The sequence below is a fragment of the Hippichthys cyanospilos genome, chromosome 17 (assembly GCF_059441005.1).
Source record: "Hippichthys cyanospilos isolate Australia breed blue-spotted pipefish chromosome 17, RoL_Hcya_1.0, whole genome shotgun sequence".
In the NCBI taxonomy this organism is placed as follows: Eukaryota; Metazoa; Chordata; class Actinopteri; order Syngnathiformes; family Syngnathidae; genus Hippichthys; species Hippichthys cyanospilos.
This window is the reverse complement of record NC_142385.1, coordinates 2269322-2289880: the sequence shown is the minus strand read 5'-3', so window position 1 is coordinate 2289880 and position 20559 is coordinate 2269322. Positions and strand designations below refer to the sequence as shown.

The window sequence follows — 20559 nt, the reverse complement described above, 5'->3', positions numbered from 1 at the left end:
TCATAAAGTCTTAATAAAGGCCTAAACCCCCAAAAAGATAAATAGCACAAGTCAACCTCAATTTCGCAGAAGTTCGCCTATTGCGCGGGGGGGTTGAGGGAACACCAGCGCTTTTACTACAGCAGCTGCACTAACAAGGTGCTTTACAGAAAACAGTGACAAAACAAAAATCAAACAATTGTTAAAATAAATGAAATAAATAAGTATAGATATATTAGGGCAGGACGATAAAAGTATGTGTTGATCACAAAAATTGGCAATTACTCGCATAGGATAATTGATTTTAAAGATTTGTTTTAATAGCAAGAGTACTGTATATACTGTACAAATACTATGTATACTGTACATATATAGTTTTACTCACGCTCATCATTCAGCAAAGCATGCTCCATAACATGCCTAGGGGAAATATCTGGAACACAGTAGTAAAAAAATTAGCACAACAAGCTGCAGCAGTGAGAGAGGGAGGCCATGAAGAAAAGAGCAAGGGCATTTCAATGGATGCGAGTTAAAAAAGCACATGCATTTTAAGCCTGGTGCTGTACTGTGGGCAAAAAGCCTGTGTTTTACCTGAATCCTCAACTTCTTGGCTGGGGTCTCTAGAGGTTCATATTGGAAAAGACAAAAAAGGTCAGGGCTGGCATCAATTTTTAAATTAAATGATCAACCAAACCTGAGGGCAGATAAAGAGCCATCTGGCTTTGTTGTGCTTGGAATCGAGGTGCCTGAAGAAAGTGGAACTTCCACAAGACAGCAAGGCTCCACGAGGAAGCGACTGGAAAGTGAGAAGCGCTCAAACTCAGAGGGAGAGATCAAGTAGAAGCCTGTGGAGAGCCAGGAGAAGCGTTGGCTGTTACCTTGAAAAAGTAAAATAGTTGCCTTACTGATGACCGTATTTTCCGCATTATGAGACGCAGTGGAAATAAGGGGCACCCCCCATTAATTACATATTTTAAAACGTTTTCCATATATAAGGCATACCGCGTCATAAGTCGCAACAATAGAAGCTGTCAAACTTTATTAGTAGATTACAAACCAGCTTTCTGACAACTCTATTCACTCCCAAAATGAATAAACAACTGTACTATGTTTTATTTTATTAGTATTTCCGTGACAGTTTATCTTTTAACAGCAAGGTATAACATGTAGTGCAACATTTATATCAGGAATTTTTTCCTCCAGTGCAATCACAATATAGTAATGCTCAAAGTTATAACAATAATAACTCAATAATTCTAAACTCTCAATAGCAAAATAACTCAATGTCAATATGACGAACCTTGTTCAACTTTGAACACACAAAAGAAACAGGTAAAGCTTACTTTATCAGGTCATTCCCCATCTACGAATCCCAATATTAATCCATATATAAGGCGCATCATCAGTTTAAAAAAAAAAAAATAAGGCTTTTCGTGCGCCTTATAGTGCGGAAAATACGGTACTTCTTTTAAAAAGTTATTGTACAACTTTTTTTTTGCAATATTAAGCAGCTAGCAACAGCAATGCCGCAACATAAGACTGACTGCAAGTTTTGCTGTTTTAAACAGTACTGTTTTGATACTGGTATTATTGTGTGAAGGCTGAGGCCTTCACACCAAGGCTTATGTTACACGTAGCTCCTTTTATAATACCACAAAAATATTCAACACATTTTTTAACTCAGATTTTCTGTTTTTCTTCTCATTTCTACTTTTTTGAATCATTCCAACTATTGCAACATTGAACTGTTCGGATGATAATTATTAATACCAAAAATTCTCTACTAAAAACTATTTTTTGCCCGTTAACATTACCATCAAAAAACAGACTTTCTGCATTTTTTTTAACCTATTTAAGCTGTTCCAATTTTTAAAAAGTTCATCTTGTCACTATCAACACGAAAAAAAAACCCTCACCAAAATGTAATTACTTTTGTCAATAAAAAAACCCACAAAACCCGAAATATGAAAGCCAGAATAAGACCAGTGGTTATCTCTTTTCAAACCTGAATATTACGTGCATTGGAGCAGAACTACTTTGGGAGCGAGAAGGACTCTGATTACTTTATTACAGTGGTGTATTAAATAAGGAAAATGTGTTATATTGATAGTAAAAAGTGCAAATGAGTTTTATTTGTATCATGATGTTATCTGTACGTCATGGTCTCTAGAGAGGCACCAGAATTGCTATAACTCTGTCTGCTTACTTGCTCGCTTGTAAATGGGTTCATCACAATCTTTCAGAAAAATAGTTTTGACCTTAGCGCCATTCTGTCAGACTATAAAACCTCCACACACCTGTTCAATTTATTCAATTTTTATTCTATTATTGCCTCATGATGGCAAATTAAATACTCAGCTTCTTAATGACAGCTTATTTCGAGCCTTTGTTGTATACTATATTGACATCACTACTATGAAACACATTGTATTAAATATGGTTTTATTTTTAAAAATTCACTTAAAAAAAAATCTAAGTCCAGAAGCAAAGGATGATATCGACAAAAAACACTTTAGTAAATGCATATGAACTCTTTGCACACTGTACACAATACCGGCAGAATAGTCCATTTGTCTTTACCAGCTTTTCAGCACTCAAATTTTTGCCCAACATTCTTTGCGAAAAAGTTTAAGATGAGACAGAATCAATGGACAGCATCAGCAAATATTTATTTCTTTATCTTGCCACGGATTCTCAACAGGACTTAGGTTTGGACTTTGATGGGGCCATTCTAACAAATCAATATTTGTTTTCTAACCAAAATCATTCCATTGTAACTCTGGCTTTATATTTAGCGTCAATGGGTCTCATTGACTAACCAAGCGTATGCATAAATTTGTGAGCTGAACGTGTGGCACAGTTTACACACAAATGTATTAAAAACAATCAGCAAAGTCATCAAACTTTATCTGTAGAATCTAAACTTTATTCATACAATATAAGTGTTATAACGATATTATACTAAGGAATATTTGTTATTTTAAAAAATTCAGATAAAACAGAGAATGGGTTATTGGTAATTGCTATTTAACTATAAACAGGAGCCGCAGAGCGCATAAATGATCCAGATCAAGCACTTTGTAAAGCGCTATATAAATAAAGCACATTTACATTTACATTTTTCATTTTCCCTCAGCATCCATTATATATTTTTGACCCGCTATTTCGATATGGAGCACAAAGGGAAATTTAAACTACAAACATGCAACGGTATGAGTGAGGAGCCAAGCGCAGGTGAACGCGCGGCGCCGCCGTCTTTTTCAATTTTTTCCTCGGCATGAATTAAATATTTTTGACCCGCTATTTCGATATGGAGCACAAAGGAATTATGAATAAACGAATGTCAGGGAAATTTAAACGACAAACATGCAAATGTATGAGTTAGGAGCCAAGCGCAGGTGAAAGCGTGGCGCCGCCCTCTTTTTAATTTTTTCCTCGGCATGCATTAAATATTTTTGACCCGCTATTTTGGTATGGAGCACAAAGAAGTTACGAATAAACGAATGTCAGGAACATTTAAACGACAAACATGAAACAGTATGAGTGAAGAGTCAAGCGCAGGTGAACGCGCGGTGCCGCCGTCTTTTTCATTTTCCCTCGGCATGCATTGCATATTTTTGACCTGCTATTCCGATATGGAGCAGCAAGAAGTTACGAATAAACAAAAGTCAGGAAAATTTAAACGACAAACATGAAACGGTATGAGTGAAGAGTCAAGCGCAGGTGAACGCGCGGTGCCACCGTCTTTTTTGGAGAAAGATGGCGCCGTTGTGTGTGGCTGGCCGTCTACCTCTGCTACCTTCTCTGTGTATTGTCCTGTTTATAGCGTTTTTTGTTCATAATGTCTCATGGTGTATGATCGTCTGACCCTTTTAAATATACGTGATTTCGTGGACAAACTCCCGATCTGCGACTTTAGTGGACAACAAGGGACACCGGCGCCACTATTGGCGTCTATTCCACCCTGCCTATGGCGTCCAGCCAGCGGGTGTCTGCGCAATGACCAACGCAGAAAACGAGGAAAGAGAGGTGGTGTGAGAGCTTACTTGCCTTCTTCCAGACTCAACCCTCCCCGTCCATCGTTTGTGCACTCAGAAGTGAGCGCCAGCTATAGCATGCAAGGCTACAGGGACTACTGCTATCGATGGCTGCTACCGATTGCTCCAGAGGTCGGGTATCCACTCCCCCGTCACCGGGCCGCGAGGATCTGCAGTCGGGGATGTGTGCCGGAGAATCTCCGCCCAATTGGCCATACTTCCCAACAAGCCGACCGGTGTTTAATCCGCATGGCGCTGTTAAACACTAGGTCCGTGGCGAACAAGACCTTCATCTTGAATGACTTTTTTATTTCTTCTTCCTTGGATTTTCTTTTATTGATGGAAACCTGGCTGAAACCAGGTGAAATCAGTGCTGTCGCAGAGCTCCTCCCACCCAGCTGTTCCTACTTCAGCTCCTCTCGTCTTGCCAGGCGGGGAGGTGGGGTCGCTGCTGTGTTCAAAGACAGTTTTAAATGTCGGCTTCTACCCACAGACACCTATTCCTCTTTTGAGCTACAATTATTCGTGTTGGAGTTTGCAAGTCCTGTATTATGCACTGTTGTTTATCCCCCTCCCAAACATAACAAGGACTTTATTCAGGTGTTTTCTGAGTGTTAGAATAATTATTGTTAGAATAATTATAGATATAGTGATTATACATTTGCTACAAAATATTAATGCTCGCAATGAAGAAATGCTTTGCTGCGTGAATGAATAAACACATACTGAATGATAATAATGAATGAATAAACTGCTGATGTACTGCTAGGTATGTTGATGGTACGCTGGGAGAATGAGTGCACTGTTTGTGGGAAAAGAACTGTCTCGTCATTGTTTTCTTTCAAGCAGAAGGAAGGGCGCTCAAGCCTGCCAGTCGGAGCGTTCCCACACCTGTGACTCTTATCGATGTTTTTGCTATGCATTATCAGAATGTTTCGCTACGTATTTTTTCATACATGCATTAGTTTCTCACCCACATGCTCACACATAGAAGGACAAGTACACAAGGTCCCGGCCATAGACTTGCGTTTTTTCCTGCCCCTTGAGGGCCGGGACCTTCATGTAGTTAGGGATCTCTGTAACAAATAAAAGTAAGGGGAGTCGGAGAGATTGGCAGAGCGCAGTAGAATTGTCCTTGGCCGGTTCCTCTTCGCTCCCCTCATGCATGAGTTGGGAAGATTGCCTTGTCTCCTTTTTTGTGTACAATTTCTTACAAATGTCTGACAAATGAACCTGACACTGAGTTTTTGGCAGACTGTCTCCCAAAATATGATAAACTCCTGATATGAGGAGATTTTAATGTTCACGTCTGTTGTCCTTCAGACAAATTTGTCATGGATTTTAAAAGGCTTTTGGTGTCTTTTAATTTATTCCAATTGATGGGTAAACCTACGCATCATCTTGGGCATACCCTGGACCTCATTATTTCTGCTGGGCTCTCAATTTCCATTTGTGAGATCTCTGAGACTGTCATCTCAGATCATTTCCCCATTATTTTTTAATCTCAAGCCCCCTCATCAGTTAGCAAGTCCCTGGTTCTGTCTCGTCAGCGCCGCATCATCACTTACTCCACAGTCGATGAATTTTCTGCTGCATTCAGAGGCTCTCAGTTTTATGCTTTAAATGGCCTGGTCTCCCCCCTTTGTCTGGATAACATTCTGTCCGCCTTCCACACTACCTGTTCTGAGATTTTGGACTCCGTTGCCCCTTTTAAGCAAAAATTGGCCAAGCCAAGAACAGATCCATGGATAAATGATACCACCCGTGCAGCTAGGCAGCGCTACAGGCAAGCTGAACGGAGATGGAAGAAGGGCAAACTCTCTGGAGATTCTCAGAGACTCTTTTGTGGATTTTCAGAGGACTGTGAGGGAGGCAAAATCTCAGTTTTTCTCTAACATTATTTCCAGAAGCAACCATTGTCACAGGTGTTATTTAATGCAATTCATTCTTTTTTAACCCCACCTACCTCTACTGTAACTGATGTCTCATCTGCCACATGTGAGAACTTTCTTTGCTTTTTTGTCGACAAAATGAACTTGGTCAGAGAGGCTACCAACAGATATCCCATAAGGATTTGCCTGTTGTCCCAGGTCACTCTGCTGTATTCGAGCACTTCGAACTGGTTTCTCTCTCCTCACTGGCAGATATTGTTCAATCGTTGAAACCTACCAACTGTCCTCTGGATGTTATTCCTGCTAAACTACTAAAGAGTGCTTTCAATACTGTTGGGCCTGCACTTTTAGTATTAGTAAACACCTGTCTTAGTCTAGGATCTGTCCCAGCTGCTTTTAAACATGCTGTAGTTGAGCCCCTTTTAAAAAAGCATAATTTGGACCCCTCAGTTTTAGCAAATTTTAGACCTGTCTCACATTTACCGTTTCTCTCTAAGGTGTTAGAGAAAGTTGTCTTTGTTCAGTTAAGGTCCTTTCTGGAAGACAACTCTATTTTTGAAAAATTTCAGTCAGGGTTTAGATCCCGTCACAGTACTGAGTCCGCCCTGCTAAAAGTACATAATGATATTGCTCTGTCTGTTGATGCCAAGTGTCCTGTTGTCTTAGTACTACTAGAACTCGCTGCTGCCTTTGACATGGTGGACCACACAGCCCTCCTATCTCGCCTCAATCATTATGTTGGCTTTTGCGGCTCAGTACTTGAGTGGTTTAGATCATATCTGTCTGATACAACCTTCTCTGTTAGGATTGGTGACTTCTGCTCCTCCAGTGCTGCTCACTCATGCGGGGTCCCACAAGGTTCTATTCTTGGCCCTATGCTGTTTTCTTTATACATGTTACCGCTTAGGTCATTTATAGCAAGTCGCAACGTTTCTTTTCATCGTAATGCAGATGACCTTCAGATCTACCTGCCACTGAAACCTGATAGTGTTGATGCACAAAGTTCCCTGCTTGCATGTATTGCTGACATTAAGCAGTGGTTGGCTCAAATTAACATTTAATTTTAATTTAATTCATATTTAAATGATGACAAAACAGAGTGCATTATGTTCGGGGACTCTGCAATGACTGGCTTTGGCCCCTTGTCTTCCTTTTATAATTCTTCTGTTAGAAATCTGGGTGTGATTTTTGATAGTGTTTTTAAATTTGATAGGCAAGTTAACAATGTGGTTAAGACAAGTTTTTACCTATTACGCCTGTTAGCTAAGGTAAAAAATATTCTGAGCCGTCACGACCTGGAGAGAGCAATATATGCTCTTATCAGCTCCAGGTTGGACTACTGTAACGCTCTGTATGTTGGCATCTCCCAGTATTCCTTTAATCGCCTTCAACTGGTCCATAATGAAGCTGCCCGTCTGCTAACAAACACCAAAAGAAGAGAGCACATCACCCCAGTCATTTATTCCCTCCATTGGCTTCCTGTTCATTTTAGAGTTGTTTAAACTTTTATTTTTTTGTTTTTAAAGCTCTTAATGGCCTTGCCCCACCATATTTATCTGAGCTTTTAACTGTGCGAGAACATGCCAGGGCTTTGAGGTCATTCAACCAACTGGTGTTGGAAGTGCCCAGGTCCAAGTACAAGCACTGGGGTGACCATGCCTTCTCGGTGGCTGCTCCCAGACTCTAGAATAAACTCCCTCTTAATTTGCGCACTTTATCGGACCTGGGCCTCTTCAGATCAATACTGAAAACCCATTTATTTAGGACGGCTTTCAATATTCAGTAGTGTGGTGACTCTTTTTTAAAATCTTTTATTCTATGTTTTTTTTATTGCGTATTCTATGTCTTAAATTGTATGTTTGTTTTACTGTAAAGCACTTTGGCCCACCTCTAGGTGGTTGTAAAGCACTATATAAATAAAGCACATTTACATTTTTCAATTTCCCTCGGCATGCATTACATACTTTTGACCTGCTATTTTGATATGGAGCAGCAAGAAGTTACAAATAAACGAAAGACAGGGAAATTGAAAAGACAAGCATGAGTGTGGTGCCACACACTCTGAGGCCTCAAAAAAAAAAAAAAAAAAAAAAAAAAAAATCGGTTTGAGCCTACAAATCAAGTTAATTAATTGGGCTGGGCCGAGTTGGGCTTTAATACCCTCAGGCCAGGTTGGTTCGAACTGGATTTTTTAGGCATAAACTATAGTTTAAGCAGTCAGCACATTATATGACCCATATATAAGGCGCACCGGATTATAAGGTGCACCGTTAGCTTTTTAAAAACAATTAAGGCTTTAGGGTGCGCCTTTATAGTACGGAAAACACGGTACATATTACAAATTGGTATAAATATAGATGGTAACATTTAAATTATTAGTGATTTTAGAAATATAAATATAAATTTTAGAAAAAAAGTCAAGTTTATTTTCACTAAGAAAGGCAGCTTATTTAAACTGCAATATTTATAAAATCACTTAAATGGTAACCTTAAAATTAATAATGAGAAATAATATCCTCGATAACTGTAAAGGAGACTTATCCTTATTCATTCCTCATTCTCATCCCATTATTAATATCCTAAGTCTCATCTTTTTTGCCAAGTGGATAAAGACTACTGTGTGAAAAAAGCCACCCGGTCTCTTCACGTAAATTTCTCTCAACCACTCACTCATCTTTTCTTCGTCCATCCATCCCTTCGAGTTTGCTTTAATGACGACGCCGGCTGGAAACGTTTCTTTTGACAAAGTCTTCCTCTTGAAAATTACCATAGGCGGAGGTTTCTGGCCGTTAGCTTGGCAGGCGAGGAAGACAGTGAAGGAGGATTTCTCATTTCCTGTGGTGCGAACGTTCACCGTACGTGCTCCCGTTTTATCCACAGTGCAGTTCATGGGAACGTCAAAGGTAAGTGGAACCTCGTCCATGTTGATAATATTCTCTGGTCGGATTTTTTTTTCCAGTTATCATTGTTCTGCAGTATGTCCGGAAAGTGTCTATCTTTTCTTGGAAGTCAGCTGGCAGTTGTTGTGAAACAGTTGTTCGCGTTTGGATAGAGAGATTTCTTTTTCATAAATCTAAAACACCATGAAGTGCCGCCTCTAAATTCAGTGATGTTTAATTCATGTGCTAGCGCTATCGCCTTCATCCGAAGAGTGGTTGTACGAAAACTTCTACTTTCTGCTCTTTGTTCGAGAGCCCACTGTTCAATTTTGTCCTCGATCTGTATCCATCTCGCTTTCTTCCCGCGAAAACTTTGCTTTCTCTTCCTTACTTGACGCAGCTCATCCTCTTGCTTCCTCCATTCCGCACAATCACCTCATTAATGTTGAACTCTCTCGCTGCTGCTCTGTTCCCGTTTTCGACTGCATGATTAATCGCCTTGAGTTTAAACTCCGCGTTGTAAGCGTGTCTCTTAGTAGGAGCCATTTTAGAGTGTTTTACGTTTTACGTATCCCAGCATGCGCTGCACACTACTACTTCCTACTAGCTCGGATGGAACCGTGCAATGTGATTGAACAATTTGCGTGACGTAATCTCCGTCAAGCACTGTCACTTTTTGGTGGCGGCGAACAAGGAAAATGGCGCAAGAGAGTAGTTGCGAGACCTGTTGCGGCTTGGTATTGGTCCATATATATATAAGGCGCACGGGATTATAAGGCACACCATCAAATTAAAAAAAAATAATAAGACTTTTAGCTGCGCCTTATAGTGCGGAAAATATGGTACTCATTCCTCATCTCATTAAAATCATAAATCTCATCCTTTTTGCCAAGTGCATGAAGACTACTCATCCCTAATTCTCATCTCATCATTAATATCATAAGTCTCATCCATTTTTCATGTACTGTAAGAATTAATCTACCATCAAACCGTTTACATTTCCTGGTTAATACAAGCCTTTGAAATGTTCATATCAATCAAGTAAATATGCACTCTAAAAAACACTTAAAGGTGATAAATAATAATCACTGGATATAGTAAATACAGATTCATAATGCTTACAATGATTTTTTCTTTTATAAATATTGAAATTGTAATACAATTACCTTGGCCATGTTTTGTGAAGACACAGGAAGCAATGCCACTCACGTCTTCTTTGCGGATACAGGGGAAACGCACCTGAAGCTTCACCCCTGGTAGTGATATCACATGAAGGTCGCCTTGATTTGTCAAAACTACCAGGCCACTCTCTCCATAATCCTCTGATCGACAGCTGCCAAACCAGGCCACACCAACCCGCCGTACTCTGGAGCCATCCACAGCTGTTAGCTTGAGCTTCATCTTGGCACTGACTTTAGGAAGAGTGAAAACCTGGATAAAAGATAGTTATATTGCTGTATGTTCAGGTAATATTAATGAGGTGTTTTCTCACTTATTTTCCTTTCCTGCTACAAGTGCTGATCTGACACTTCTGTGAACATTATCAAAAAGGACTAAATTCCTTATGTACTGCATCAATTTGACACAATGCTGTCATTAAGCAATTTTCATTTCACAAATGTAATGACTGAACTGTGTGAGGGATGCTGTGACGTTCAATATTGTGATTTGGTATAAATCCATTTTAAGGTAAATACAGGGCCAGTAACAATGATATGAATCTCAATGATTTTGTGTGATCTCACCTTGAACTGTTCCTCAGATGTAACAACAACATGATGGGAGCCCTGCATATCAGGCGAACGAGCAAGGTCATGGGCTACCTCCAGCGGCTCTGGGAGAGGACTACCGTGTCCATCCAATACTACAAGGCCAACGACAGGTGCACGATGCATGAGCTGGATTTCTTTTGCTGCAGGACAGTATAGCAGAGGAAGAACACAGAATAAAACAAGTCAGACCATATAGGATTTTGTGATAAGGTGATCACGTCTGAAAAAGTTTCAGCCATCGCAAGTCAATTCACTGAATTGGTGCAACATATTTGCCGATTTTTCCTCTCTAATAATCAGTAGTTCCCAAGTCCTTCTGTCACAAGTACATCAACAAATCACTTAATTTGTGTTTCAAGGATGCAAAAAAGTAGGTCTACAAGTATCTGGCTGGAAGAACCGACCTTAAAACAAGTACAGTGGTACCGCTACTAACGAACGTTTCTTGTTACGAAAAATTCAGCTTATAAAACACCTCGCGGAAAAATATTGTCTCTAGCAACGAGACAAAATTCAAGACACGAAAGGCGACATTGTTGGCATATGAAACACCAGCGGTCGCGCCAACATAACTGTAATGTAATACATTATCAAAACCTGTGATGTCTACCACATTTGTTACAGTTTGCAATAATTTTTATAATTAAAAAGCCATACTATGCCCGCAAACAAGACAATAGTTTCTTGCATTGATGTTTATTGTGGTCTTCCACTTTTCATTTTGATTACCGGTAAATTCATCCACACTTCCCACCAACAATTTACACTGTAGAACCAACAAACATAAAATTGACATTAGCTAAGGCTAATATTGTACATATTCACTTTAAAACAAATACATATGTAACATACCATTTTGGGTTGTCGTGGCTAATGTTCGCGTTGTTAGTACTTCATTAGCACTGACATCACATAGGAACCATTTCGCATGACCCAAACAAAATTTAAGTAAACTTACATGCTCAAAAAAAACCCAAAAAATAAATATTATTTCTCCTGTGGAAGTAAAATAAAAACGTACAAATGAAATGTCCTAAAATGGTGTCTCTCCCTCTACAATCATCACACACATACTAGCACCATCTCAACTTAACATTACAAAATTACTTAAAAATGAATTAATTTTGTAAGTCGAAGTACCACTATACTGTACTTCTGCATTAGGCCCTCTGTTCACAAGATGAGCTTGGATGAAAATTAGCTTAGATGAGCTAAGGAAACCCTTTGCCACCACTGTTTTAAAGTGTCTGATTAATGCATGCTGTTCAGAATTAGGTAGGTAACCATTAAGGTAATGGCCATTAAATTGATTTGTTTGAAGTAAAATACGTCTCTTTTCCATGAACTATGTTGGAGAGTGGGTGGGGATGTCAGTTTTGTCATTTTGCTTATGCCAATAGAATATGGTAAAACTTTATTGTTAATATCACATTACTATAGCACAACTGTAGTGCTGCAGAGTGCACAGACTACTATGAATTCACTGTATCGCCAACTCTAATGCCGCGTTCAGATGGAGCGCGAAGAGCAGACGATTTTTGTATTGAGTCAATACAACTATTGTAGTCAACGCGATGGATTTTTTGGTAGACGAGTATTGCCGTAAAGCGAGGGACACGCAGTGTAAAAAAGAAGAAGGTGCTGTCGGAAAAAATATTGGCTCGGCCACATCCCGGAAAAGTGAAAGTTCTCAGCAATGCTCTCCTTTCCGGATCCACTGTAAAGTGCACAGCAAGCTCGCTCCCCTCCCTTCGCGTGACACTGTTACGTGAAAAGTGAACTTCATCTTCACTATTGCGTGAAAAGGGAGCTTCATCTTGACCTCATGACAAAACGCCTCGCATAGAGCGTAAACAACGTGCTCCATCTGAATGCGGCATAACGCCTTACCAGGGTGTGCAGTGATGAGCTCATCTGTCCTACGTTCGACAGATGGAAGACGGAGTATGAAGACATATACACAACCCCCATTGGTCCCTGCCCAAAGGGAAGGTGTACTTTGTGAACCTACAAGAAAAGAGATGATGAGAAATGTTTGTGTATTCAAATTATATGTTGAATGTGTAGACTTACCGTCTGAGAGGAAAGTGTCAGCAAAGTAAAGGATCCGAACCAGACCAGTGAAAGAGTCATCGGATGAACGAGCCTCAATCTTTCTTTGGACAGGAGCCAACTCCATCTCGGCCAGTTCTGCTTCCAAACGAGCATTTGCCTCCTGGAGCTTTTATGTAATGATGAGAACAACAATGTCAAAAAACACACAACACAGAACATGTTAACAGTGAAAATGGCTCAAGTGATGACTTGTACTCTTGTCAACAAAGATCTGAAGGACTTGTCGACATTCGTCACTAATTTTATGACTTGCAACTTGCTTGAAAAATAACAAAAGCTCTCCTACTTCCTTCAATAACTCCCTCAAGCATGCCTTTAGTTTTCTTGCCCTTGCTACAGACCCACTTAGAACTGTACAGTACGTCGCCAATATGCTAATATGATGAGCTCTCTAGAAGTTAAGGATGTCGGTGGGGGTTGGGTGGGGAGTGGAAGGGGGGTGAATGGCTCACTGCAAAGACTTGAGCCTGATTTTTGACAGTGAAAAGCCATTCAAAAGGCCAAATTCATTTGTGAACGTCACATCACTCTCTAAGAGGGATGGGACAAGATATCGAGAGAATAGAACGCCACATGATTCCTCATCATTGAACAGCACATTTTATCTTTTGGCTGATTTTTAGCAATAGAGTACACAGGAGAATGCTTATTACCCCCCTGCAGGACATTAAAACACACAGTCAAATGTGGTGAGACTTCAAAATAAAGGTTACCAAATAGCGTATGGACAAGAATTCTTGTGTAACCCATGGGAAATAAAGTCCAGTCCCTTTAAGAGACCTGCTCTTGTCAAATCCGTTGCCTGGTGTCTGTCCCTTTAAGAGACCTGCTCTTGCCAATTCCGTTTCTTAGTGCCTGTCCCTTTAAGAGACCACCGCTCCTCCCTCCCAAAAGCCTGATTATGCTCAGCTGCTCTCGCTATGGAGCAACTGGCGTGGCGCGCCGTTTAAAAACTTAGGACGAGCGAAAATCCGTATCACAGTAACCTGCTGTGTTACCAGAACCACAAATTCTCACCGGTAAATTGACAATTAATATGCGTCAGTTGATTGTCGACTTAATCCAAACATACACTATCGTAGATTCATTCGAACACATGTATGTGTATATATATACAGTGGGCCCCCGGGTTACGAACTTAATCCGTTCAGCGGCTACGCTCGTATCTCAAATTGCTCGTATAGCGGGCAATCCAAACCCATGTTAATTCGTGAATGCGTGCAACGCGCGCCGAAGCCTTAAGTAAAAACGACACACTGTATACATATTAAAATTGAGTGACATAATCTGCTGTACACTTGCATTATATAATAAATACAATGAATAAATAGCTTTTACCTTTAAAACGACGAGACTTGAGCTGGGTGTAAGCAGAGGGGGGCAGAGTCCATCGCTCAAATTTAACACGGCGATAGATATGCTATTGGTCTTACAGTGTTACAGTAACTCTTTCAGTCAGGGTGCAAATCACGCAGATACTAAAACATCATCCTCTTATTTCTTTCTTTACCGCTGCTAGTAATTTTAGAAGCTATGTCTAACAGATAAAGTTTGCAAAGTCTTCACAACATTCCGTTTTTCACTAATTTTCTCTCCTTCCTTCCATCCTGTCCCATCAAGCTAGATAAAGGCGTTCGGCCAATAGCATATCGGCATTTCTGTGATTGACGTGTGACGCCGGCCAATAGCATCTCCGTGAGTGAGACCGGGTGACCTTAATCGACCAATAGCATATTCGCATCTCCGTGACCGACTGATAATTATTCACACTTTTTTTTCTAAACGGTTGGAATGTATTGACAATTAATTTAAAAAAAAACACACATTTAAACCAATGACAATTCTTTGTCCTGCAATCGGCACATTTAATTTCATGTCAGCTGTTTTTCCCTTTAGCTGTACAAACACTACACTTAAATGGTAATATATTTAGACACCGTGAGTGAGACAGTCAGTGTGACGTTGTAAGACCAATAGCGTTCACGTTACTGCCACAAGTAGCTACTGTTGATTGATGATGTCGCTACTGTTGATTTTATTGATGCAATTTAACGAGAACATTTCTACATACTCAATGGCCGGCATGTCGAATTGCTCGTAAGGCGAGAGGTTTGTTCATAAGCGGAGGACAAAATTCTCCCTGATCCACGCTCGTAAGGCGAATTGTTCGTAAATCAGGGTGCTCGTAAGCCGGGGGCCGACTGTATACATATATATATATATATATATATATATATATATATATATATATATATATATATATATGTGTGTGTGTATATGTATATATGTATATATATATATATATATATATATATATATATATATATATACACACACATATATATATACATATATATATATATATATATATATATACATACATATATATATATATATACATATATATACATATATATATATATATATATATATATATATATATATATATATATATATATATATATATATATATATATATATATATATACATACATACATATATAAAGCCTGATTTTCTTTTTTTTTTTTTTTTTTTTAAAGCTGACAGTGCGCTTTATAATCCGGTGTACCTTATTTATGGATCATATCATGTGCTGACTGCATAAACTATAGTTTATGCCTAAAAAATCCAGTTCAAACCGACCTGGCCCGAGGGTATTAAAGCTGACTTTGCCCAGCACGATTAACTTGATTTGCAGGCCCAACCCGATGTATTCATTTATTTATTTTTTTGAGGACTTAAGAGTGTGTGGCACCACACTCATGTTTGCCATTGTCCCCACGCATACTGTTGCAAGTTCATTTATTCATAACTTCTTTGTGCACCATATTGAAATAGCGGGTCAAAAATATATAAGACGTGCAAAGAAAAAATTAAAAAAGACTGTGGCGCCACGCCTTCACCTGCACTTGGCTCCTCACTCATACCGTTGCGTGTTTGTCATTTAAATTTCCCTGACATTCGTTTATTCATAACTTTTGTTGTGCTCCTTATCCAAATAGCTGGTCAAAAATAGATAATGCATGCCGAGGGGAAGAATCAAAAGAATTGCAGCGCCGTGCATTCACAAGTGCATGGCTTGATCTGGATCTATTCTGCGCTCTGCGGCTCCTGTTTAGTAGTTAAATAGCAATTATCAATAACACATTCTATTTTATCTGAATTTTTTAAAATAAATATTTCTTCGTATAATATCCATAGCTGATATTGTATGAATAAAGTTTATATTCTATAAATATAGTTTGATGACTTTGCTGATTGACTTTACCATATTCCCTTTAGTGAAGCACCATCTAGTGGCTGCATAACGCAACTCTATCTAGTGGATGCATAATGCAACCCCAGCCAGTAAGTACTATGGTTTCAAATCTATGTGCGCCTTATAATCCGGTGCGCCTTATATATGACTCTTTCTTTTTTTTTTTTTAAGAAAATCTGCCATTCATTGATGGTGCGCCTTATAATCCGCCGTGCCCTATAGTGCAGAAAATATGGAAGTTTATCTCGTGTGTGTTTTTTGTAATTGATCTACCTTAGCAGAATTGTTGACATGATGTTTCCGTAGTGAGACTCTGCTGTGCCTGATTCGTCGAAAGGACTGGCGGAGTGATTTTTTTATACTTTTCACCCTAGACAATGGACCTTCCATGGCCAGCTGGTCACTGGGGTTTAGAGTGCATCTAGAGAAAAAGTAATTTCACCACACATAATACACACCAACATAAATATAGATGTAAAAATGCATACAAATTCAACAAATATATATTAGGTGTACCCCAATTCTGTTTGTAAATACCCAATTAAGATTCTGATTTACTACGATTCATAATCGATGTATAAAATGGCCCAAAATAAATTGTAATGAAGAAAAAAAAAAATCCCTGTTGGTTCCTTGTAACTACCTCAGAAGTGCACTGCGAAGAACTGTCACATCACATACCAGTGATGTTCTGCAAAGGCCAACTTAAAAAATAAATACCGCAAAAAATACATGGGCATCAATAAAATTGCCGTAGCACACTTTTTTTTTTTTTTTTTTAATTGGCCTTTGCAGTGGTGGTAGGTCATTCAATCGCTAATTCAGAATACTAAGAAACCATTAGTCATTTCCAGGTCGTAGTATGAAATGGCACAAGTCTCCAAGTTTAGTATGAGTACAGATTCTGAATCCTTATTGGATTCCCATTCCCCATTCCCATTCCATAATTCCTGTTTTATGAAGACTGTTTCTGAGAGAAAAATAGTCCCCCCAGGAATCTGCAAAGAAAAAGTGATGACTTGGCCTAATCAGCAGTAAATTCCACAGCTGCAAAACTGTGGATCCCAGGAGGACTGCATATAAGAGTTCAAAGAAAAGGGCCCACCCCTGTTGTGCCCAAAATGTCCAAATTCAGCAGGTTGTACCTCCAAAACCCCTTCCCGGATTGACCTAAAATTTGGGATTTAGAATTGTGTCATCTTATCAACAAGTACACAAAATTTGTGCAGTCAAAATATGCTTGGTTAAAGCTAGCTGGCTGATGGCTGGTGAGATAACAATTTATTTCTAGTTTCATCACCTGTCATTTGAAAGACATTTATTTTAAAACTGTAAACTTTGTTGATGTCTCCTTACTTGATGAAGACACTATTTTTCTGTTGGTAATCAAACAGTCCAAATCCATGGCTGGTACCATAAGCAATCAGCTTCCACTCTGAGTGAAGACTAAGAGCAGTGACCACTGCAGGAGGCTGACATTGCACGAGAGTGAAGGGCTGGAACCCTGCTTCAAACGGGACTGGTTCATCTCGAACATCTAAACGTGCATGCCCCTAAGAAAAAACAAATCAAAGGAATGTAAGTAGTACATTGGCACAATGGTGTTAGCACATTCGCCTTACAGTTCAGAGATAGGGGGCTAAATTCTAGCTCCAACCTCCCTGCATGGTGCATCTTCTCCCTGTTTGTGTGTGAGTTCTCTCTGGGTACTCTGGCTTCCTCTCACATTTTCAAAAACATACATGGTAGGTACAGTGGTCACTCCAAATTGCCCTTAGGTGTGTTTGTGAAGGTGAATATTTATTTCTGTCTGTGCCCTGCTGGCAACCGGTTTAGGGTGTACACTGCCTACTGCCCAAAGACAGCTGGGATAGGCTACATCATGCCTGTGACCCAAGTGAGGATAACTGGGGCGACTAGAAGGGTGTACTCTAGACCGAGGTGTGAAGATGAACTTGCAACATTCAGGAAATGGAGGGGTGATTGACTGATCCAGTGTGAATGGTAGAGGTTTTCCTGCGGATTCAACCACATATGCTCCAGAGAAGAGGAAGGGTCATACTAAACGACTCACTTAGGGACAGGCATAATCTTGGTCAGGTGGAAGGTACGGGTCTTCTTACCAGGCAAGCAGGAAATTTAGATCGTCAAGAGGCAGACATCATCTTAACCAGGCTGTCAGTCCGAGAAGGTACATAAATGCAAATTGTAGCTCCATGAAGATAACATATATAAATGTGTTGTGTATGTTATTAATCATTATTAATGGGGAGATTGGTGGTGATTAGTCAGCACATCTGTAACTTTGTTCTGCGATTGAGGGTTCAAATCTAGACTTTGGCCTTCCTGTGTGTTGTTTTTCTGTTATTCCTGTGCTTTTGTATGCAATCTGTTTTTACTAGTCACTCATTTGAGACTAAAATACAGGTCTCAAAAAAGGACTGCCATCGGCTAGCTACCAGTTCAGGGTGTACCGCGCCTACTACCTGAAAACAGGGCTGAGATAGGCTCCAGAACCGTCGCAACCTTAGCGAGGATGAGTGGCTAAGACAAAAGATCTTTCTCAAAAATTCTTGTGCTGTTCTTTCGAGGAAGAATACGTTCATGCATTTTCTTTTATTGTAAACATATGGTTGATTACCTTCCAGCGGAACCCTTCTTGGCCTTGCAGCATATCTACAACTTTTGCTTCCAGAGTCTGTTCAGCTGCCTCGTCATTGAGCTCCAGCACTAGAATCTTAAAAGACAATTGATTGATCTGTTCACATGCAGCAAAAGTGTCAAACATGAGATTGTAACATATTTTTTCAATGTCTTTAATAGCAACGGAAATTGTTAGAATTTAGAAGAACCTGCAAATAAGTTTGGAGACTCATTCCCTGCGGCAGACATGACATTGCATCCCTAGACTGGTAACTGGCCAACACTGTATGTGAGACTTATTTTGCCCACAGTGAGAAATTGTTAAGTGGGTGGACTGGCACAGTGTGGATCATTTAAGATCAGCCAACACTAAGAATTCTGTACCATGGTAATAATTTATCGTAGATTTACCGATATTACCAATACAATCTAAAACTGTAGCCTCACCTGTCCAGCTGTTCCTGCCACAGAAAGATATCCACTGTATTTACAAAGGTGGATCTTCTGAATGCCCAGCCTTGGATCATCACTGTAGGGGTCGAAGCAGCCAACCTGAAAAAATAAACCAGAATTCTCAGACATGAATTATGAACAATAATAACATGAATAATTTTGTTTATCCGGGCCCGGTCCATGTATAGTTTGCAAACTGACTTGTAACTCCAACTCCATATATTTGAAAAACATTAAAGGGCCCATATCATATAAACATGTCAAATCATAAAATCCTATCTTTGACATATTGTATATTTCAATTTATCAAATATGAGGTTTTGGTGGCTGGATTTATAACCATGAAGTGAAACTGCTTGCTCACTGAAACCCCGCCTCTCATCGTGTAGCTACCCCACCCACTTCATGACGTCATGATAAAGCCAATCGCCATGATGAAACAACTAAAAACCTAACGTTGGAGTGACCAGTAATGGGAATCAGAGGCGGAGTACATGAAGAAGCCACAGGCATTTTACTGACATTGAAATGAACAGGAATGCCAACAAAGCAAAGCTTTTCAAAGGCTCTAAAGGCAGGCATGTCCAAACCTGGTCCTTGAGGGCCACCTATCCTGCATGTTTTTGATGTTTCAGTCAGCTAATGCAGCTGATTCAAATGATCAGGTTTGTTGTCAGGCTTCCGCTGAGCTTGCTGATGAGCTGATCATTTGAAATCTGGTGTGGTAGGAGGAGAGAAACCTCCGAAACATGCCGGATAGACGGCCCTCGAGGACTGGGTTTGGACATGCCTGCTCTAAGGCTTTTCTAAGGCTTGGTGGTGCAGTAGTTAGCATGTCCGCCTCAGTTCAGGGACTTTAGTTCAAATCCACCTCGCTCTGGCCTTCCTGTGTGGAGTTTGCATGTTCTCCGTGCGCCCTTGTGGGTTTTCTCCAGGCACTCCGGCTTCTTCCCATACTCCAAAAACATGCATGGCAGGTTCATGCACAGATGGGAAGTTGTGCGGAGTGAAGTTTCATTGTCGTAGAAGTGAGAGTTGCTTTGAAAAGCCTTTGCACTCACAAGTTTTAGACTTGGAGTCACGAGAATTTAAATCCACACAATTTTGGTTTCTAGTCACAGGGACAATATTCAAATCCCCCTTTTTTTTTTTTAAATTCATACTACCAAGAAAAACGTTTATACTACTGTACTGACTACTCGTAGTACTGACAAACTATATTACGGATACAAATGGTTAATCATGCATACCTGTTTTTGACAGTGCTAAACCTCTTAATTCAGCCGCAAGCCTTTAGACGCATGTTCTCCAGAGTAGCATTTTTTAGTGACTTGATATGATTTTAATTCTATATTTAATGTTGTGATTATTGGTTTAATATGAATACTGTTTTCTTTGCTTTTGTTATTGGATGGTCAATTTTGCTGCATGTACAATGTTTTGTATGCAATGACTGTTTAAAAAGGCTAAACAGTTCAGTTAAGTTGGAGTGTCTGTGCTACTTTTTAAGATTAAGGTACAATAATTGC

The 20559-nt window shown here is 39.7% G+C and overlaps 1 protein-coding gene across 1 annotated transcript in view; it reads right to left on the bottom strand.

Annotated features, from left to right (window-relative positions):
• llgl2 (LLGL scribble cell polarity complex component 2) overlaps positions 1 to 20559 on the bottom strand; it is a 65988-nt gene that overhangs the window by 4646 nt on the left and 40783 nt on the right. The window contains exons 14-24 of the mRNA XM_088439332.1: positions 19025 to 19129; positions 18576 to 18671; positions 17291 to 17487; positions 16208 to 16355; positions 12633 to 12780; positions 12450 to 12566; positions 10533 to 10699; positions 9954 to 10218; positions 674 to 824; positions 571 to 599; positions 365 to 412 (exon numbers count right to left, since the gene is read on the bottom strand). Coding sequence (XP_088295458.1) covers positions 365 to 412; positions 571 to 599; positions 674 to 824; positions 9954 to 10218; positions 10533 to 10699; positions 12450 to 12566; positions 12633 to 12780; positions 16208 to 16355; positions 17291 to 17487; positions 18576 to 18671; positions 19025 to 19129 — 1471 coding nt within the window. The remainder of the gene's footprint in view (positions 1 to 364; positions 413 to 570; positions 600 to 673; positions 825 to 9953; positions 10219 to 10532; positions 10700 to 12449; positions 12567 to 12632; positions 12781 to 16207; positions 16356 to 17290; positions 17488 to 18575; positions 18672 to 19024; positions 19130 to 20559) is intronic.